A 17912-nucleotide genomic window follows, 5' to 3' on the forward strand; every position below is an offset into this window, starting at 1 on the left:
ATTTGCCTGGCTCCATTCACAATGCTTACACATGTATCAAATTAAGCTCAGAATCATTATTTATAAAAATGTACAGTACAATATTTCAACTTGACAAAAAAAACATAATTTAATCCCTTGGTAATAAACTTAAAATTGTGCTTCAGAGACAACTTGTATATTTCAAACAAAACTGCTTGTTGCGAAAATACAGCAATATCTTACATAATCTTTTAAGAGAAAATTCAGCAAGTAAAAAAAAAAAATCTATTTCTATATTGACAGTACCATGAGCCACATGTTCACGAGATAATTAAATAACAATAAACTTAAAACATTATCTTTCAATCACAGCATTTGTATTTTGCGCCATGTTTTCACTCAGAAAACATTACAGAATTTCATTTCTATTTTAAGCCATTGTGTAATCAGAAGGACTTATGACATGATTTGCGCATCGTAAAAAATATTTACAGCATTTTGACCTGAAGTAGTTTGTATAAGGCACAAGGAGAGAGACACACAAACGTCGACATAAAAAAAATAATGTACAGCAACAAATATCAACAAACCCTACAGCTAAACAACCCCTCCCTCCCTGAATAACTGAGTCTGACGAGAAGCTCAGTGTTGACAGTAGTACACACAAATGCAGTTCAGCTAAAAACAAAAGTTCAAATCCTCGTTTGTGTCGGATGAACCCAGCAGTGTTTACATTTTGTTCTTTTGTGTAAAAAAAAAAGAAAGGGCCGCATTCAACAGTTTCCTGTCATTTGGTCCTTGACATTTTTAAGCAACGGTTCTTTATCAGTATTGAAAATAAATCAAAGGGAGGTTGACCTTGAGAAAGAGGAGGCCCTCTATGTTGTCTAGCAAGGGCCTGGGCTGGTTCAGGGCACAGTTCACGGTGGCAGTGCTGAACAGGGTCTCTGCCGGGACGATGCTGGGCGGGCAGCCCACATAGCGCACGGCCACTTTGGCAAGATCCGGCCACTGGAACTTTTTAAGGTTCCAATAGTCGAGGGGGTCACAGCTTTGATCCAGTATGTCCTCTTCCAGATACTCCAGGACGGCCAGCTCCGAGGACTTGGGCCTCTCCTCTTGCTTAATCTTGTGCCTGATGTCTTTCATGAGAGACCAGAGGTTGTCTTTGTTTGCAGGGGAGCTGTCGGGTGAAGTACGGCTTTCGCCGCAGCCGTTGGACAACGTCTTGGTTCCGGTCGAGGTAGAAAGGGACACCTCAAGCTCTCTGATTAGCTCTTGTTTGCATTGCTCCGCCTCTTCCTCCGTGAACAAAGAAGTCTTGTAGCGGGGATCCAGCATGGTGGCCCAGGTGTATCGTGGGTCTTGTAGTGTCGAGGACATCCTGCTGACCATGGAGTCCTTCAGGGACTTCAGCATGTTGTCGATGCCCATCGTCTCGTCGAAGAGCATGTCTATCTTCCTGTTGAGGATGTGGATCAGTGGTATGACTTGTCCCAGCGTGGCCGTACGGCTGCACATCTCACTGCAGGCCACATCGAAGGGTTTCAACGCGTTGCAGACGGACTGCATCACCTCCCACTGGTCGCAGCTGATCATTTCCCTGAAATTGCACTCAATCGACATCTCGTCGATGACCTTCTTCTGCTCCACTAAGCGCTCCAGCATAAGGAAGGAGGTCCTCCACTTGGACGGCACGTCCTGGACCAGCTGGTTCTCCGGGAGCTGGTAGACCTGCTGCAGCTGGGACAGCTTCTCCTTGGCTTTGGCCGAGCGCTGCACGCGCTCGCAGATCTTCCGCGCGATGCTCAGCAGGTTCTGAACCATCCTCTGGCTCTTTATGGCTTCGTTCACAATGAGGTCCACGGTGTGGCCGAAACACTGCACAGTCTCGTGCTCCGCGTCCTCCAGGACGATGCGGACGGCGTCGTCGTCGGTCACCGTGAATCCTTTCTTGAGCCCAGAGGAGGTGACCCAGGTGTCCCAGAGGTATTCCAGCTGCTTCTGGATCCTCAGGGAGTCGCGGTCGCCGTCAATGAGCGAGACGCTGAGGAGAGCAGAGCAGTGGAAGTCCTGAGCCTGTGGACGGACGCTGGACTCGTAACACGCCCAGTGGGCCGTGAGAGTCAGGTACTCCCTGGTCTGGCTGCTGACCCAGACGCTGGTCGTGAAATGGACTACGCTGCTCTCCGCCTCCTTCAGGTGAGTGAGAACGACCTCCTTCACCCTCTCGTACATGTCGGGTATGGCAGTGCTGGTGAAGAAGGAGGAGGACGGCAGGGAATACTGAGGCTGGAGGTATTCCAGTAGCCGGTTCAGGCCGGCATTCTCCACCAGGGCTGACGGTTGAAGATCCAGTGCAAGCATTTCTGCGACGAGCGTGGTGATTTTTTTGGCAACCGGGTGGAACTCGTCGAACTTCTCGCCGTTGTCCTCATACGCGGGCGTAGCATCCATGAGCTCTTGTTTCACGTGAAATTCAGCAGACAGCGCATCACCTGAGTTATTTTTGTTGCTTTCAAGAACGTGTTCGTGAAATCTCTGCATGTGCCTAAAGAGGCAGCTGGTGCCGAGGTTTGTCGTTTTTTTCCCTCTGCTAATTGTGCGGCTACAGTGCAAACAAACCACCTTAGTGGGATCGGAAGGGGATATGGAGAAATGGTTCCACAGTTTTGACGTCTTTTTACTGAACACTGGCATAGCCAGTGTCTTTTTTTCACCAGCTGGGTTTCTTTCGGTCTCTTTGGGTGAGACTGCGTGGGCGCCGGCAGAGGCGTACGGATGAGAGGAGGGCTCCTCTGGGTTTTTTTGGTTTTTGAGGACGTCGGGGTGACGCCTCATTAGGTGCCTCATCAGGCAGCTGGTCCCGAAGTCTCCGCGTTTCCCCCTGCTGATGACACAGGGGCAGTACCGGCATAAGGCCTTGAGCTGGTCCACCGGAGACACTATGAAGTGGTGCCACACCTCCGACTTGACACGCTTCATGATCTTTTTGTTTTGCTGGAAAACCGAACTTTGGTCCGGATTGAGACTGGAGCCTTCGGAGAGGTCGAATGGCGATGAGGGGAGAAGGGATTCGTCCCCTTGGAGTCCTTGAAAGGACAGGTTGAGGGAAGACTCCTGCCCTGATAGGTTGAGAACATCCTCCGACTCCTCTTTCACTTCCATGTTGTCGTCAGCGTGACGGGGCACTTCGTCTGATATGGTGTCCGGCGAGGACGAGGGGAGAGGCGACTCTTTTTTAATCTCCACGGGATCCTGTGTCTGCGTGCGGGACAGGAGCGTGGGTGGGTAGGTGTAGGGCGGAGGGATATTGGAGCCCTGTCCGTTTTCCTCGATGACAATGTCCTTGTGGGCCCTCCACATGTGTCGGATCAAGCAGCTGGTCCCCAAGTCCTTCCCATTCTTTCCCCGGCTGAACTCGTTCATGCAGTGGATGCACACTGCTTTGGAGCTGTCTGCCGGGGACAGGTAGAAGTGTTTCCAAACGGCCGACCTCCGTCTAGAGCTGGAGCTTTTGGCTGCAGAAGGCTGGAAGGCTTCGGTCGCCACGTCCATCGCCTCTTCGCCGTGGCTATCGGTGTGTGGCAACGGTGAGACCTGGGCCGAGACGTTTTTGGCGCACTGTTCTAGTTTTGGTTTGAGTTTTGGTAACGCGTCTTTGGACGACGTGTCTGAGCCCTCCGCAGAGGAGGTGGAGGGTGACGCGTGGCTCTGAGAGGGGGTCGAGTTAGCTGCTGGGAGATCTCCGCTTTTTGGTGAGTTTGAGGGAGGTAATAGAGAGGCGGCGAGGGGATTGGTCAGGTGGTTGGAGGAGGAGATGGAGTCGCCGTCCTGCAGAAGCACAGTGGGGTGAGCCCTTCTCACGTGTCTCATCAGACAGCTGGTGCTCAGGTCTTTCTCGTTTTTCCCTCGGCTGAACTCTTTCATACAGTACATACAGATTGCTTTGGTGCTGTCGCGTGGGGAGATACAAAAATGGTTCCAGGCGGGAGATTTCTTTCTGGGGTTGGCGGGGCTCCTCATGGATGACAGGAGGCTCTGGGTAACCGCGTCCATGGCAACGTCGTACAGGGTACTTGTGTACCCACTCATCAGATTACTGTAATCGTCGGTGTCTCTTGTTGCAAAGGGACCCACCGAGCTGTCGAAAGATGAGCCTTCGTCTCGGACGCCGTCCTCCTCTGTTCCGTTCTGAACCCCCTCCTCCCCCTCCTCCTCCCCTGTTCCGTTCTGACCCCCCTCCCCCTCCTCCTGGATATGTTCATCCGGATCCTCCTCCTTTATCTCCATCGCCGTTTTCAGGACGTGTGGAGGAGCAGCAGTCTCTGTCGCCTTGTCTGACACCGTGTCTGACACTGATACCTGCAGATCAACCTGAGGGGGTTCCTCATCTGAAGGCCCCTCCTGAGCGGGGGCCCCAGGTGGCGAGGGGGGGCCAGGTGGCGAGGGGAGACCTGTCTGTGCAGCAGGGAGTCCAGGGGGGGATGGTTTGACCTCTGTGGGGTCCCGAGGGGTCAAGCTGTAGGATTTAAACACGTAGCCGTCCTGCCCTTCGATTTTCAGACAGGTTCCTGTTGCTTCTCTTCTCCTGCTCTCCACGCTGCCCTCTGGCTCTGGGCTCTCCACGCTGCCCTCTGGCTCTAAGCTCTCCACGCTGCCCTCTGGCTCTGGGCTCGCTTCCATGTCCTCCCCGTCACGGGAGATGCCATCTTGGCCGTCCATCTTGGTAGAGCGGGGGGGTTCGGCAGGGTTGGGTGGAGGGGGACGGGGAGAACGTCTGGTTTGGCTATCAAAGGCAGTTTGTCAGTGTTTTATGGGTCATGGGTGTTGCTCAGGCAAGTTCGGCCATCAGTGTTTTTATGTGTAGATCAGATGGTGCGCGCATGGCCTCCATTTAATGATGCCCTGCTGGATCCCACTTCTAGGATCTGGAGAGAAAAGGAGAGAGAAGGGAGGGGTAGAGCGAGAGAGAGAGTGGAGGGGGGAGGGGCAGAGAGAAGGAGTTCACAGTGAAAAAGATAACTTTAAAATTTGGCATTTTGTATTTTTTAAAGTCCAAGTCAAAATAATACTTGTGTTTAGTTCATTCATAAATACATTGAACATTCACAGCTTGTCTGCTTATTATTCAGTCCAATTAGGCTGGGATAAATGGACAAACATACCACACCGAATAGCCAAAACCACTGAGACGCATTACTAGGCTACTAGCAATGTTAGTTTGAGTGAGTGTATTCATAAAAAATACACGAGGTGAAGGACATTTAGACAAGATGTATACCAACCAACCATATATACCATCTTTTGTCAAAGATCAAGACTTTTCCCGTAGAATAATTAATTTAATCCCGATAACGACTTCATTTAATAATACGACTGGGCGACATAAGCCGGAACTTTAAAAGGGGTCTTAATAATCAAAATAGACTTTGAATATAGTAGTCCAACTACCACGGCACAGTGTAACATAAACACGTTATGATTGATATTGAGGGTGAATGAGGATACGTTAATGATTCGTGTAGTAGACAGGTCTACAATTACAAAAAAGCTGACCTAGTACTAAGGTCTTTCTCTGAGTTAATAGCACCGACATAGCTTTGAACTTTTCCGGGTTTGACTAGCTAGATTTCGACAGGACAGCAAGTAGCTAGTCCACTAGCTAGCAAGCTACAACTACCTTAAATGACTACGGGTTATAAGGTTATACTGGTTGGATAAGGACACAAAACCGGATAATATATGGTGGCGCTGTACAAATTCTACTGTAACGTTTCATATATTGTATTATATCAGTGACTAGTTTCTTTCATAAAAATAGCATTGCTTGGTAGGGGCGGCAGTGACATTAGAAAGACTCCTAGCCTATGGCTAACCCCTGACCTAGCTACGCTACTACTAGTAGCGGTCTACACACAACAACAAACACGCACGTAGTTAGCTAGCTAGCTTAGCTTGCTAATCTCCTGTCAAGTGTCACATGGGAACCTAAAAACAGATAACCGGGGAAGGCACAAACTTCACAAACCATTCCTCCTTAATACTGGGACGAGGTAGAGGTGTTTTTGGCAATACACGCGTAGTGATAGTGACTGGACACGGTCAACTAGGCCACACGTACAGGACATGGCTTAGCTAACGTTAGCCAACCTGGCAGAACCCGACTGCCCTGGCCGGAGAACACAAGAACCACACGGAGAACCGAATCAGTCCAGCACTCACGACGACGTTGTCTCAACTAGAACCATCCGAAATCGTATTGGAGCTACATAGCATACGTACCATTTGGTCGTGGCGTGTAATCCAAAAGGTTTCGGTTACTAAACAGTTAAATATGACACATTTGATTGATCCGGAGGAGGACCAGTTCGTTGCTTTGTCTCCCGAGCAGCAGAGCTGAAGCAGCTCCACACAGCGTTGGACGGAAGGAACACGCTTTCGTGATGTCACTCGGTTTACGAGCTACAATATGGCGACAGTGTCATAAAAACAAAACAAAACACTCGTGGTTAAAAGACGATTCCTTTGATGTAAACTTTACACTACGGACGAGGTCCGTAAATTGCTACAGGCGCAGGCGCCTAATGACACTACCCCCGTGATCGTATAAAGAGGTTCTGTATTTCCCAACATGATTGTTTATTTGTTTCCCCTTATCTCTGCCCTTAAAATTTCACCTCCCACCAACGGGGTTTCTTGACCCCAAGGGTCTGAAACAGGGGCGATCAAGTCAGTGTAGGGTGCGGCAGTTTCACAACGTAAAGACTGCGTTGAGATCAATAAATAGGCTACTCTAGTTAAAGGTTATCACTATTTATGTACAACAACAAATAATAATTAACCGATAGTGTACCGCCATAGTATAGTAATGAATTGATCAAAGTGTCAACAACAACAACAAAAAACGGACAACACACCGTAAGGTGTATTTGTAATTCAACTACAAACAGCCTACTATTTGTGGTGTTTTCTATTGTCGAGATGGGTGCTTTGTTCAGAGGCTCTCTCTGGGCAGGGGCCCTGCGGTAATAGCGGGGTGGGTGAGAGGGTGGGGGTCACTGGCTTTTGTGTGTGAAAAGCACCCCCCCCCCCCACCCCGCCCGCCCCCTAGTAACCACGTTACAAACACAACCTAGCGTCGCTGCTCTACGTCTGTTGCGTTCAGCGTGGGGCGGGTGGGACATTCTACCGAAGCGCATTGTTGTGTTGGGGGATGCGGATCCGACAGCAGCAGCCCTGTACGAACCAATTGAAGCCTTCCGAGCTAGGAAGCGGATATTTCACACCCATGAATCTGTCATAAAGTACAGCTTTTATGCTCATGGTAAACTGCATTTCAACAGCTTCCGAGACGCCAAACGCACTAAACTTTCAACTCATATTTTATGTCTGAATAGCTCAAGTATTGCCCGTTGGATGAGAACATTGCGTACGGAATCCCAGTGTCTTTTGAGCAGGCCGTATCGCCATTGCTTTGAAAGACTGCTGGTGACACACTACCCACGGCTAGCAAAGCTGTCTGAACCGAGGTAAGCTTTGCGTGTTTTTGTTTATATTTTGTACCATGCATTCACGGGCAAATAGCGGAGATATATTCAAAATTCCGTGCTTAACAGCCAACCAGCTTCAATCTACATTGCCAGCTAACTTGCTAACATATCAAACTAGCTTCATGTTTAAAGCCCCGTTGCCCGTTCTACTGACGCCATTTGGTCGTTTCCTAGCTAGTTGAAGCTAGCTTGCAAATGTTATTGCTAGGAATTCGCTTCTGGCTTCCCGTGCCTGCTGTGGGCAGAGAAAGATCCATCGCTTTTGTGATGAACCAGTGTTGCAATGGTAGGAAACCTTAACACTAGAGACTTGTTATCCATGCACGTCCAGTTAAATGCCACCACTACTTAAACACAACACATGACTCTGCCATTAATTTACAGAAATAGTCATAACCCTTGGAATTGCATTGTTTGTTTTACCAACATCTCAACTCAAAACATTTTCCTCTTACTTTCCCAACTTTCCCGATTGTTTTGAATCTCTCGGAGTGAAAACGCCCCTTATCCAGACCAAAGCCTGGACGTTGAGATTGAATGACATGTGTTTAGTTCCGCTGTTATCTTGACAGTTGAATCCACTGCGAGGGGAAGGGGGAGCGGTTATCGCTGAAGGAAACTTATGTTTATCTCTGCAACACAAACCAGACATGTACCTTATCATTATCACACCTAGATGCTTTTAAGTGGCACCTTTTAGCCACTAAGTGCCCCCCCCCCCCCCCCCCCCCCACACACACACACATGTTAATAGCTTTTAAAGCAAATCAATGTTGACTGGCCTTGCCTTGTAATGTTACCCCCCCCCCCCCCAACAACAACCCCCCCCCCCGAGGCGATTTCATCCACTCTAGATCAGCAGTGAGATGAAAGGGCAGCCTGATGGTTCAGCCAGTGGTGCTTGGCTGTGTTATGGAGTTGTGAATTAATGCTTGCATGATATATTTAAAGTGTTAAAGTGATAGGCGTCGGGCTTCGTCATGCTGTTACACAATGAAATAGGATTGCTCCATCTGTACACATGCCTTGTCAGTTACAAGTCTAACTACACTTCCTGGTTGCCCTTACCGTCACTACTTTGACTGAACCAATCAGATTGTTTCCTTAGCTCAGCCTTACTCTGCTTCCTGTCTGCCTCCCTGTGTTCTCTAAGTTGCATGTCTATTTCCTGGTTGTCGTTATCATCACCACCTTCACTGAACCAATCGGAGTGTTTTCTCTACTCTGCTTCCTGTGTGTCTCTCCTCTCTCCCCTCTCTTCCTTACCTCCTTGCTTCTTGTTGTCCTCTCACTTTTCCTGACTTCCTGTCTGCCTCTCCTCAGCTGCCGTCGCCTTCGTGATGAGGAGGAAGTCCCGTCACCCCCAGACCCCCGTCCCCCAGCGCCCCCCTCAGCGGCCCCCCTCCCCCATCCAGCCGTCTCCCAACAAGTACACCCTAACCTATGCCCAGGCCCAGCGGCAGGTGGAGGTGGATGTGGCCGGGCGAACACACCGACTCAGCATCTACGACAAGCTGGAGGTTGTCTCGGACGGTGACCCCGTCTCCCAGGAGATCCTGGAGTGCAACAGCAACAAGGAGAACTCCCAGCAGCTTCAGCGGGCGCCGCTCCGCTCCGCCCGGCTGAAGAAGAACCAGGAGAGGAGAAACGCCGCCGCCGCCGCCGCCATAGCTGCTCCCGCCCCCTCCGCTCCTGGGGGGAACTCTCGAGGGGGAGGAGGAGGAGGGGGAGCACAGACTGGCCCAGCCCTGCCTGAACCCAAGCTCCGCAGGGTGGAGTACAACCTCCCAACTGTGCCCCGGAGGCCCTCCTCGCTGTACCGCTACGAGGAGAAGACGGAGGAGGAGCAGGACGAGGAGGTGGAGTACGACCTGGATGAGGAGGACCACGCCTGGCTGGAGCTGGTGAACGAGAGGAGGAGGAGCGAGGGCGTTGGGCAGGTCTCCCACGGCGTCTTTGAGTTCCTTCTCGACCGCTTTGAGAAGGAGGCGCACGCGGAGAGCGTGGCACGGGGCGGGGGAGGCGCGGTGGCAGTGGACGAGGACGCCGTCTGCTGCGTGTGTTCAGACGGAGAGTGCTACAACAGCAACGCCATCCTCTTCTGCGACTCCTGCAACATGGCGGTCCACCAGGACTGCTACGGGGTCCCCTACATCCCAGAGGGCCAGTGGCTCTGTCGACACTGCCTCCACGCCTCCCGCCAGCCCGCCTCCTGCATCCTCTGCCCCAACCGGGGCGGGGCGGTGAAGCGCACCGAGGACGGCCGCTGGGGTCACGTGGTGTGTGCTCTGTGGGTCCCCGAGGTCGGCTTCTCCAACAGCACCTTCCTGGAGCCCATCGACGGCGTGGAGAACATCCCTCCAGCTCGCTGGAAGCTCACCTGCTACCTGTGTAAGCAGCGCGGCGCTGGAGCCTGCATCCAGTGCCACAAGGCCAACTGCTACACGGCCTTCCACGCCAGCTGCTCCCAGAGAGCTGGCCTGCTCATGAAGATGGAGACCATCAGGGAGCGGGGCGGAGACGCAGGCTTCTCCGTGAAGAAGACAGCGTACTGCGGCGCTCACTCCCCCAGCGGCGCCCCCCGCAGGCCGCTGACCGTCTATGATGAGGTCAGGACTGCACCGTTTATTCTCTTAAAGTGACCATTAGATCAAGGATCAGTGAGTGTGTATTTGTAACGGTGTTTTGGTGTTGTCTGTATTTTCCAGACGCTACCAGACACGGTGCAATAAAAATAAATACTGCAGCATTGTTAACAATAACATCTGGATTACAGTAGCTAGCTAATTAACGTATGACAAACAAAACAATGGTACTACTGGGCTATAATAACATCTCAACTCATCAGATCCCGCCCAGGAACGGCGTCTGTAGGCGAAGAGGCGGCGTGAAGAGGGGGAGGGGGAGGGGCCGGGGGAGGTCGAAGGTCAAGCAGAAGAAGAAGAGCAGGAAGGTGGAGACTGAGCCAGAGGAAGTGACATCGCCGCTTCCTGTCCCTTGCTTATCCTCTGAGAGGTGAGTTTCTCTGGCTGAGATTTAGAACAACGTAGAACTAACCTGAGTAACGATCTAGTGAATGTATACAAAAATATATACCTTAAACTAATGTCCCGCGTCTGTGTGGCCAGGTTGAGCAGCATCCTGAACCAGGTGTCGGTGCAGAGGAAGAGGGCCTTCGTGGGGCTGGTGCTGAGCTACTGGGGCCTGAAGAGGCAGGCCAGGAACGGAGCGCCGCTGATCAGACGGCTGCTCTCCAGCCAACAGGGCCAGAAGACTGCCCAGCTGCCGGTCAGTCTGCCTGCCTGCCTGTCTGTCTGTTTGCCAGTCAGTCAGTCCCAGTCTGTGCATTGATATAGACCTGTGTGTGTGTGTGTGTGTGCGTGTGCAGAGGCAGAGTGAGGAGGAGTGCCAGGAGCTGAGGCAGAGGTTGAAGGCGTGGCATCGTCTGAGACACGACCTGGAGAGAACCAGACTGCTGCTGGAGCTGGTCCACAAGAGGGAGAAGATCAAGAGGGAGGAGGTAGGACTGCCTGTCTGTCTGCCTCTCTTCCTGTCTGTCCTGTCTGTCTGTCTGTCTGTCTGTCTGTCTGTCTGTCTGTCTGTCTGTCCTGTCTGTCCTGTCTGTCCTGTCTGTCCTGTCTGGCTGTTTGTCCTGTCTGTCTGTCTGCCTCTCTGCCTGTCTGTCTGTCTGCCTCTCTTCCTGTCTGTCTGTCTGCCTGTCTGTCCTGTTTGCCTGTCTGTCTGTCTGTCTGCCTCTCTGCCTGTCTGTCTTGTCTGTCCTGTCTGGCTGTTTGTCCTGTCTGTCTGTCTGCCTGTCTGTCTGTCTGCCTCTCTGCCTGTCTGTCCTGTCTGTCCTGTCTGTCTGTCTGCCTATCTGCCTGTCTGTCTGTCTGCCTGTCTGTCTACCTGCCTCTCCGTCTGTCTGTCTACCTGCCTCTCTGTCTGTCTCTCTGTCTATCTGCCTCTCTGTCTGTCTGTCTACCTGCCTCTCTGTCTGTCTCTCTGTCTATCTGCCTCTCTGCCTGTCTCTCTCTCTGAGGGACGTAGGAGCCCTGCCCGTCTCTTTTCTCTCCCTCAGTCCCTCCCTTTTCCTCCCCCCTGCAGGTGAGGCTGCAGCAGAGCCTGCTGGAGATGCAGCTGGCCCCCTTCAGCCTGCTGCTCAGGGCTCTGCTAGACCAGCTGCAGGACCGGGACCAGGCCCGCATCTTCACCCAGCCCGTCGACACCTCAGAGGTGGGGAGGGAGTTAGGAGGGGGAGGAGGGGAAGAAAGAGAGAGGGAAGTAGAGAGAGAGATGTAACCCTGTGCCCCCTGGCCCAGGTTCCAGACTACCTGGGCATCATCCAGAAGCCCATGGACTTCTCCACCATGAGGCAGCGTGTGGACGCGCAGGCCTACCCCTCGCTGGACAGCTTTGAGGCCGACTTCAACCTCATCGTGGCCAACTGCCTGAAGTACAACTCAAAGGACACGTACTTCTGGCGTGCCGGTGCCCGTCTGCGGGACCAAGGCGGCGCCGTGCTGAGGAAGGCTCGCCGTGACGCCCAGAGGATCGGCTTTGACGTCACCAGCGGGATGCTGCTACCTACGCCGCCCAAGATTGAGGCTCCGCCCACCTTCTCCTGGGAGGACGGTGAGGATATGAAGGAGCCGACTACCTTGTTGAGGGATATGTTGGGTATTAAGTTAGGTTTCCAAGCCTGAAACTTCAGTGTGAAACTGTACATATGTAACTGTACATAATTAGAGGCATGTATATAACTGTATCAGTGTGTGTGTGTAACGCTGTGGCCTGTGTCTCAGTGGACCGTCTCCTCGTGGCGTCCCAGCGGCGACACCTCGCCCCAGAGGAGCAGCTGCAGCAGCTGCTGGAGAGGCTGGACCAGACCAGTGCCGTGAAGGCCTCATCCTCCCGCTCCAGACGCCTCAAGCTGCTGAAGAAGGCCATCAACGAGGTCCGCAGCGAGGCCAGCCTGCAGAGGGTGCTGCCCTCACACTCCTCCTCCTACTCCCTCCCTCAGCGGGGGAGACCCCCTGGGGAGGAGGGCGAGGCCAGCGGTCCCCATGGGGATGATGAGGGTGAGTACTCACCGACCGGAGAGACGGGAGAGGAGAGAGACCCAGATGCTCCAGAGGGGGAGACTCCTCGCTGACACCCCGGAGACGAGGGAGGGAGGGGGAGATATTACATGTTTATGACACCTTTGTTTCTCTGCTCTCTCTGCCTCCCTCCAGGTGACAAGTCTCTACCTCCTAAACTGGAGCCCTCTGACTCTCTACCTCCCCCCCCCGCGTCAGAGCGAGATTCCGAGCCCCCCACTCTCAAGCCCATAGCCCCCCACGCCCCCACGCCCAGCCCCAGACGGGTCACCTTCGACGGGAAGGACCCCCCCAGCAACGCCCCCCCTCATGGCCGTCTCAACGGCCACTCCCACTTCCACCCGCTGTCTCAGGATGCACTGCTGCTGTCAGAGGGGGACGTGAGCGTGGTGGCCACTTCCACCCTGGCCCCGCCCTCAGGCACCGTCAACAGACGCACCGCCGTGCTCTTCCGCAAGTCCAAGAGCACCAGCCCACGCAAGGCCCCGCCTCCTGGAAGGGGAGGAGGGGGAGGGTCAGGAGGAGGGGGAGGGCCAGGAGGAGGAGGGGGAGGAGGGTCAGGTCGAGTAGAGGAAGGGGGACAGGACGGTGGAGGAGAGGAGGCTAAGGAGGAGTGCCCTCAGCTAGGCAGCAGCAGCTTCCTGTCGGTGGTGATCCCCAGGCTGGAGACCCTGCTTCAGGGCAGGAAGCGCAGTCACAGTGCCTGTAAGACAGGGGGCGCCGGAGAGGAGCAGGGGGAGGTTCCCGTCAAACGCCTCGACACAGGTAAACACTGACTCTGGTATACAAAACTTTGTGTGTGAAAAAAAAGGTTGTTTTAAGTTTTTAAAGCTTGAAAAACTAATTAAAACTTTGTGTATATTTCTTTTTTTGAAAAAAAGCTTTCAAAGGTTTGAAAAAAGTTTTTAAACTAAAGTTTTTAAAGCAATTGGGGGGGAAAAAGTTTTTGTGCAACCATTGTTCATAGGAAAATTATTAACCATAATATCCCTTTTTTGAGAGTAAGAACAGAAACACTTAGTGTAGCTCAGCCTTTATGCTCACAAAACCAAGACGTTTTAATCATTGCGGTTAATAGTAAAATAGGTTAATCGCTTAATCCCTACTCAGGTAAACAACAACACTAACTCGGGTAAACAACAAAATTCTCAGTACAACAAGAAACCGACTTTGGTAAGAAATCGATAGCGGTGAAATATCGGAAGAAGGCTAGTTGAGTGTTTAATCTCCCCCAGGGCTGACCAACGGCTTTCTGGAGAAGGAGGAAGGTGAGGGGGAGCTGGTGTCCAGGAGGAGTCTGGAGGAGGAGCTGGTGTCCAGGAGTACTCTGGAGGAGGAGGACCTGGTGTCCAGGAGGAGTCTGGAGGAGGAGGAGGACCTTGTGTCCAGGAGGAGTCTGGAGCCCCGAAGACGATGGGCCTCAGAGTCCAGCATCTCCTTCAGCAGCAGCATGCCGGGAAGCACCAGGTACCATCTGGTCTCTATCCCTGGTGTCTCTCCTTGGTCTCTCTCCCTGGTCTCTCTCCCTGGTCTTTTCCTGGTCTCACTCTATCGATCGTGTCTCTCTCTGATATCTACCTTGTCTCTGTCTGATCTCTTTCCCCTCAGCTCCCTGCTTTGCCTCCCTCCCTGTGGGAAGGGCAAGCCAGCGCTGGTGCGCAGGAGCACCGTGGACGACAAGAGCGAGCTGATCGCCTGCATCCAGAACGGAAACTTCGCCCGTGCTGCCAGGATCGCTGCTGGTAGGATGCCAGGCACACTACAATCATTATTATTATTTATTTTAAGTGTCATGATATAGTATATATATATGTGTATATGTTCCAGAGGTGGGTAATAGCAGTATCTGGATGCCTGCTAGTGCTGCTGCCGTGGTGCTGGAGCCTCTGAAACTGGTCTGGGCCAAGTGCAGTGGATACCCCTCTTACCCTGCCCTGGTGAGTTAGTTACCCCTCCTACCCCGCCTTGGTGAGTTAGTTACCCCTCCTACCCCGCCCTGGTGAGTTAGTTACCCCTTCTACCCCGCCCTGGTGAGTTAGTTACCCCTCTTACCCCGGCCTGGTGAGTTAGTTACCCCTCTTACCCCGGCCTGGTGAGTTAGTTACCCCTCCTACCCCGCCCTGGTGAGTTAGTTACTATTACTGTCAAATGATTAAAATGTTTAATTAGATTAATGTCAGAGTTAGCTCGTGCTTAATCGCACTTTTTTCTCTATTCTAAATGTCCCTTGATTTCTTTTCGTCCCATAATTATTTATAATTTTAATGCTCTTAACAACATGGAAAAGTGCATGGGCGTATCTAGTCCTATTTAGGGGGGGCTGGAGCCCCAAAAGTTTCATTAGCCCCCCAAAATTTCATATTTTAAGTTCTCTTCCTAAAACCCACTAGAGGACGCTATTTAAAAGGATATTTTCAAAAATGTCTTTCCCCAGACCCCCCTAGTTTTGCTGGGTCACAGGAAAAATAATATGTTTTATCTAGGGGCTTAGCCCCCCCCAAAAGTGGGAACCTAGATTGGCCCCTGGAAAAGTGGATCGGATTGCTTGGTGCAAATGTATACATTTTTTTAACAACATGGTAATCGCTTGGCTTTGACGAGGGGGCGAAGAATTTGCATCAGCTGTGTGCTTTGCCATCAAGTGGTATTTCAGACTGGACGTGCTGCTGTGATAGCTCAGTTCACAACGACAAAACACACAGATCACTTTGGTCTTGTCAATGGAACCATTTGGCATATTTTTAAAAGTTAACTTTCCATTCAGAACCTTATTGGCATCCATTTCGGTGTCTTGCGCTCGCCATCCACCATAAACGTAATGTTAGCCTACTACTCTTTAGCCGGCTCGCAAGCCCAAACAAGTGTGTGCGGCGTGCCTGTTGTTTTGTTTCTAGTCCAGCTAGATCCGGTGTGGTGTTGTAGTTTTTCTAACATCAGTAGTTGTTGCAACAGCATGTGAAAAAAACGAGCATGTGAAAATGTTTGCTAGGCCAAAAAGAACGTTAATCTTGCGATAAAAAAATTGACGCTGTTAAAATGGGTTTGCGTTAACGCAGTTAATAACGCGTTTAACTGACAGCACTATTAATGAGCCCTCCTCCACCCCTCTCTGTCCCCCTCCCCAGATCATCGACCCCCTCATGCCCCGTGCGGGGTGCCAGCATAACGGGGTGTCCATCCCCACGCCTCCTCTGGAGGTGCTGAAAGTGGGGGAGCAGATGAAGCAGAAGGCCGAGGACGCACTCTTCCTCGTCCTCTTCTTCGACAACAAACGCAGCTGGTGAGAAGCCTGTCTGCCTGTCTCTCTGTCTGTCTGTCTGTCTGTCTGTCTGTCTGTCTGCCTGTCTGCTTGTCCTGTTTGCTTTTCCTGTCTGTCTTTCTCTCTCTGTGTATGTGTCTATCTCTGTGTCTCTCACGCATGGTAACATGCTGAGCTGAGCATGGTGTGTCTGACCCTCCAGGCAGTGGCTCCCCAGGTCCAAGATGGTTCCCCTGGGCGTGGACAGGACCGTGGACAAGATCAAGCTGATGGAAGGTCGCTCCTCCAGCATCCGCAAGGCGGTGCTCACTGCCTTCAGCCGTGCCCGGAGCCACCTCAGTGTGGTCCAGGACCAGCCTGACAGCGACCTCAGCGACGTGGACTAACACACGGACGCACACACATGGACGCACACACACACGGACGCACGGACTAACACACACACACGGACGCACACACACACGGACGCACACACACACACGGATGCACACACACACGGACGCACACTTCCTCTGTGTCATTTCCACCCCAGATGAACTTTTATAACCTTGCACCCTTGATAATATCGGACACTAACTTATTTTGTAGATTTGAGGAACAAAACAATATGATGGGTACAGAGAACGACTTTTTGTAGTATTTATAAATATATTTTTTGCTGAATCATGTTCTGACTAGCCTGTGTTCTCTGTGTCCTTTGCTGTAAACCGGAACAGTGTGTCAGTGTGTGCATATAGTACACACTCACACACACACACACACTCACACACACCGTTATGATCCAACATGGCAAAGAGACCCCTGCTTTCTACGTTTTTTCCATACTCGTCTAGGTCATGTTTTTTTTAAGTGTTAGGTTAAAGTTATTGAAAGTGTAAGATTCAATTTGGCATTCTTTTTGTTTTGTTTTTTCATCAAGTGAAATCCCTTTTTTTTATGATGGTGTTGAGTATATTTTTGTTGATACATACTGTGTTTTATGATTAAGTATATATCCGTATGTTACACTGTGTCACAGGGGATGTCGTTGTTATGGAAACCAGAAGTGCGCTGTTCTCAAGAAACCAAAAGAAAAAATGTTGCCCAGAAATATATATATAAAAAAAAGTTTATACTAAAGTTGGTGTGTGTGAGAGAGAGAGAGTGTGAGAGAGAACGTTATTGCAAAACAAAACAAACATATTTTTTACATCCTGACTGATTGACTGTTACCAGAGCCTTGATGGTAGATGTGTTAATTTATTGTAAAGTATTTTGGACAAAAAAAAAGAGCTCATAAATCAGTAAAATATCAACTTTTGTTGCCTTCTTTTGAGTTGCTAATAGTGAATTTCACAATTGAATCTTCACATTACATGTGTTATTGTAAATGCATACTGATGGACTTAGGCTATGTAGCCTACTGGGTAGCATTGGGTATCGTTTTGGAATTTCTCATTTTTTAATACTTTATATTAGACTTTTGTTTGGTTATTTGATATGGCCATGTAGGCTCTGGTCGTGACTGACTTTCTTTTGTTAAGGAAACGCTGTTAATAAAGAAATCCAGATGTGAAATCGTGAAGAATTGTTCCGGCAGTTTCGTCACCTGAGGTTTGGTCTCTTGACGAATCTTAATGATAATAATAATATATTTTATTTGTAATTTGGTTTTCGGTTAGAGAAGTGGCGAACAAGCCACGCCAACGTCCTCTCTTTTCTTCACAATTCTCTCATTAACACACGCACACACACACACCATCCTTATTCAGTAGCTTACTGGTTTGTCGTTCCAGTTGATATTAAAAACGTTCTCTAACATAGAAGTCCGTCCCAGTTCCGGGAGATACCTCGCATTACCAGCAAAGACCACAAGAACGCGCTGTTGCTTCATTCTCGTTGCGAAGACAGCTCACCAACAGCAGTAGCTCCGGTTTGACAACCCTACAGGTGTGTTTTACCACTCCACAACGACACATACTCGGTGTGAAGTTAGATATTTTTAGCGCATCGCTTTCAAAACTTCTTAAAAGAGAGGGAGGAGGCGGATGGCTGTGACGC

The 17912-nt window shown here is 50.9% G+C and overlaps 2 protein-coding genes across 2 annotated transcripts; one reads left to right on the top strand and one right to left on the bottom strand.

Moving 5' to 3' along the window:
- Positions 1–303: 303 nt before the first annotated feature.
- On the bottom strand, positions 304–6632 carry zbed4 (zinc finger, BED-type containing 4). Its single transcript, XM_047017005.1, has 2 exons — positions 6247–6632; positions 304–4892 (listed from the first exon to the last, which is right to left on the bottom strand). The coding sequence occupies exon 2, from the start codon at positions 4684–4686 to the stop codon at positions 787–789; it is 3900 nt and encodes a 1299-aa protein (XP_046872961.1). The 5' UTR covers positions 4687–4892; positions 6247–6632; the 3' UTR covers positions 304–786.
- Positions 6633–7123: 491 nt separating this feature from the next.
- On the top strand, positions 7124–17167 carry LOC124465290 (bromodomain-containing protein 1-like). Its single transcript, XM_047017004.1, has 14 exons — positions 7124–7493; positions 8838–10123; positions 10363–10529; positions 10643–10802; positions 10903–11034; positions 11619–11747; positions 11834–12146; positions 12317–12592; positions 12749–13378; positions 13849–14080; positions 14222–14355; positions 14441–14550; positions 15739–15893; positions 16075–17167. Exons 2-14 carry the CDS (start codon positions 8855–8857, stop codon positions 16256–16258), a joined length of 3891 nt encoding a protein of 1296 aa, XP_046872960.1. The 5' UTR covers positions 7124–7493; positions 8838–8854; the 3' UTR covers positions 16259–17167.
- Positions 17168–17912: the final 745 nt, after the last annotated feature.

The sequence above is a fragment of the Hypomesus transpacificus genome, unplaced genomic scaffold, assembly GCF_021917145.1.
Source record: "Hypomesus transpacificus isolate Combined female unplaced genomic scaffold, fHypTra1 scaffold_451, whole genome shotgun sequence".
Lineage (NCBI taxonomy): Eukaryota > Metazoa > Chordata > Actinopteri > Osmeriformes > Osmeridae > Hypomesus > Hypomesus transpacificus.

Excerpts from the sequence above, each read along its gene's own strand:
- zbed4 (XM_047017005.1), bottom strand. The coding sequence starts at position 4,686 with ATGGACGGCCAAGATGGCATCTCCCGTGACGGGGAGGACATGGAAGCG.
- LOC124465290 (XM_047017004.1), top strand. The coding sequence starts at position 8,855 with ATGAGGAGGAAGTCCCGTCACCCCCAGACCCCCGTCCCCCAGCGCCCC. Across the intron at positions 13,379-13,848 it reads CGTCAAACGCCTCGACACAG|GGCTGACCAACGGCTTTCTG; the intron begins GTAAACACTGAC and ends AATCTCCCCCAG. Across the intron at positions 15,894-16,074 it reads TTCGACAACAAACGCAGCTG|GCAGTGGCTCCCCAGGTCCA; the intron begins GTGAGAAGCCTG and ends CTGACCCTCCAG.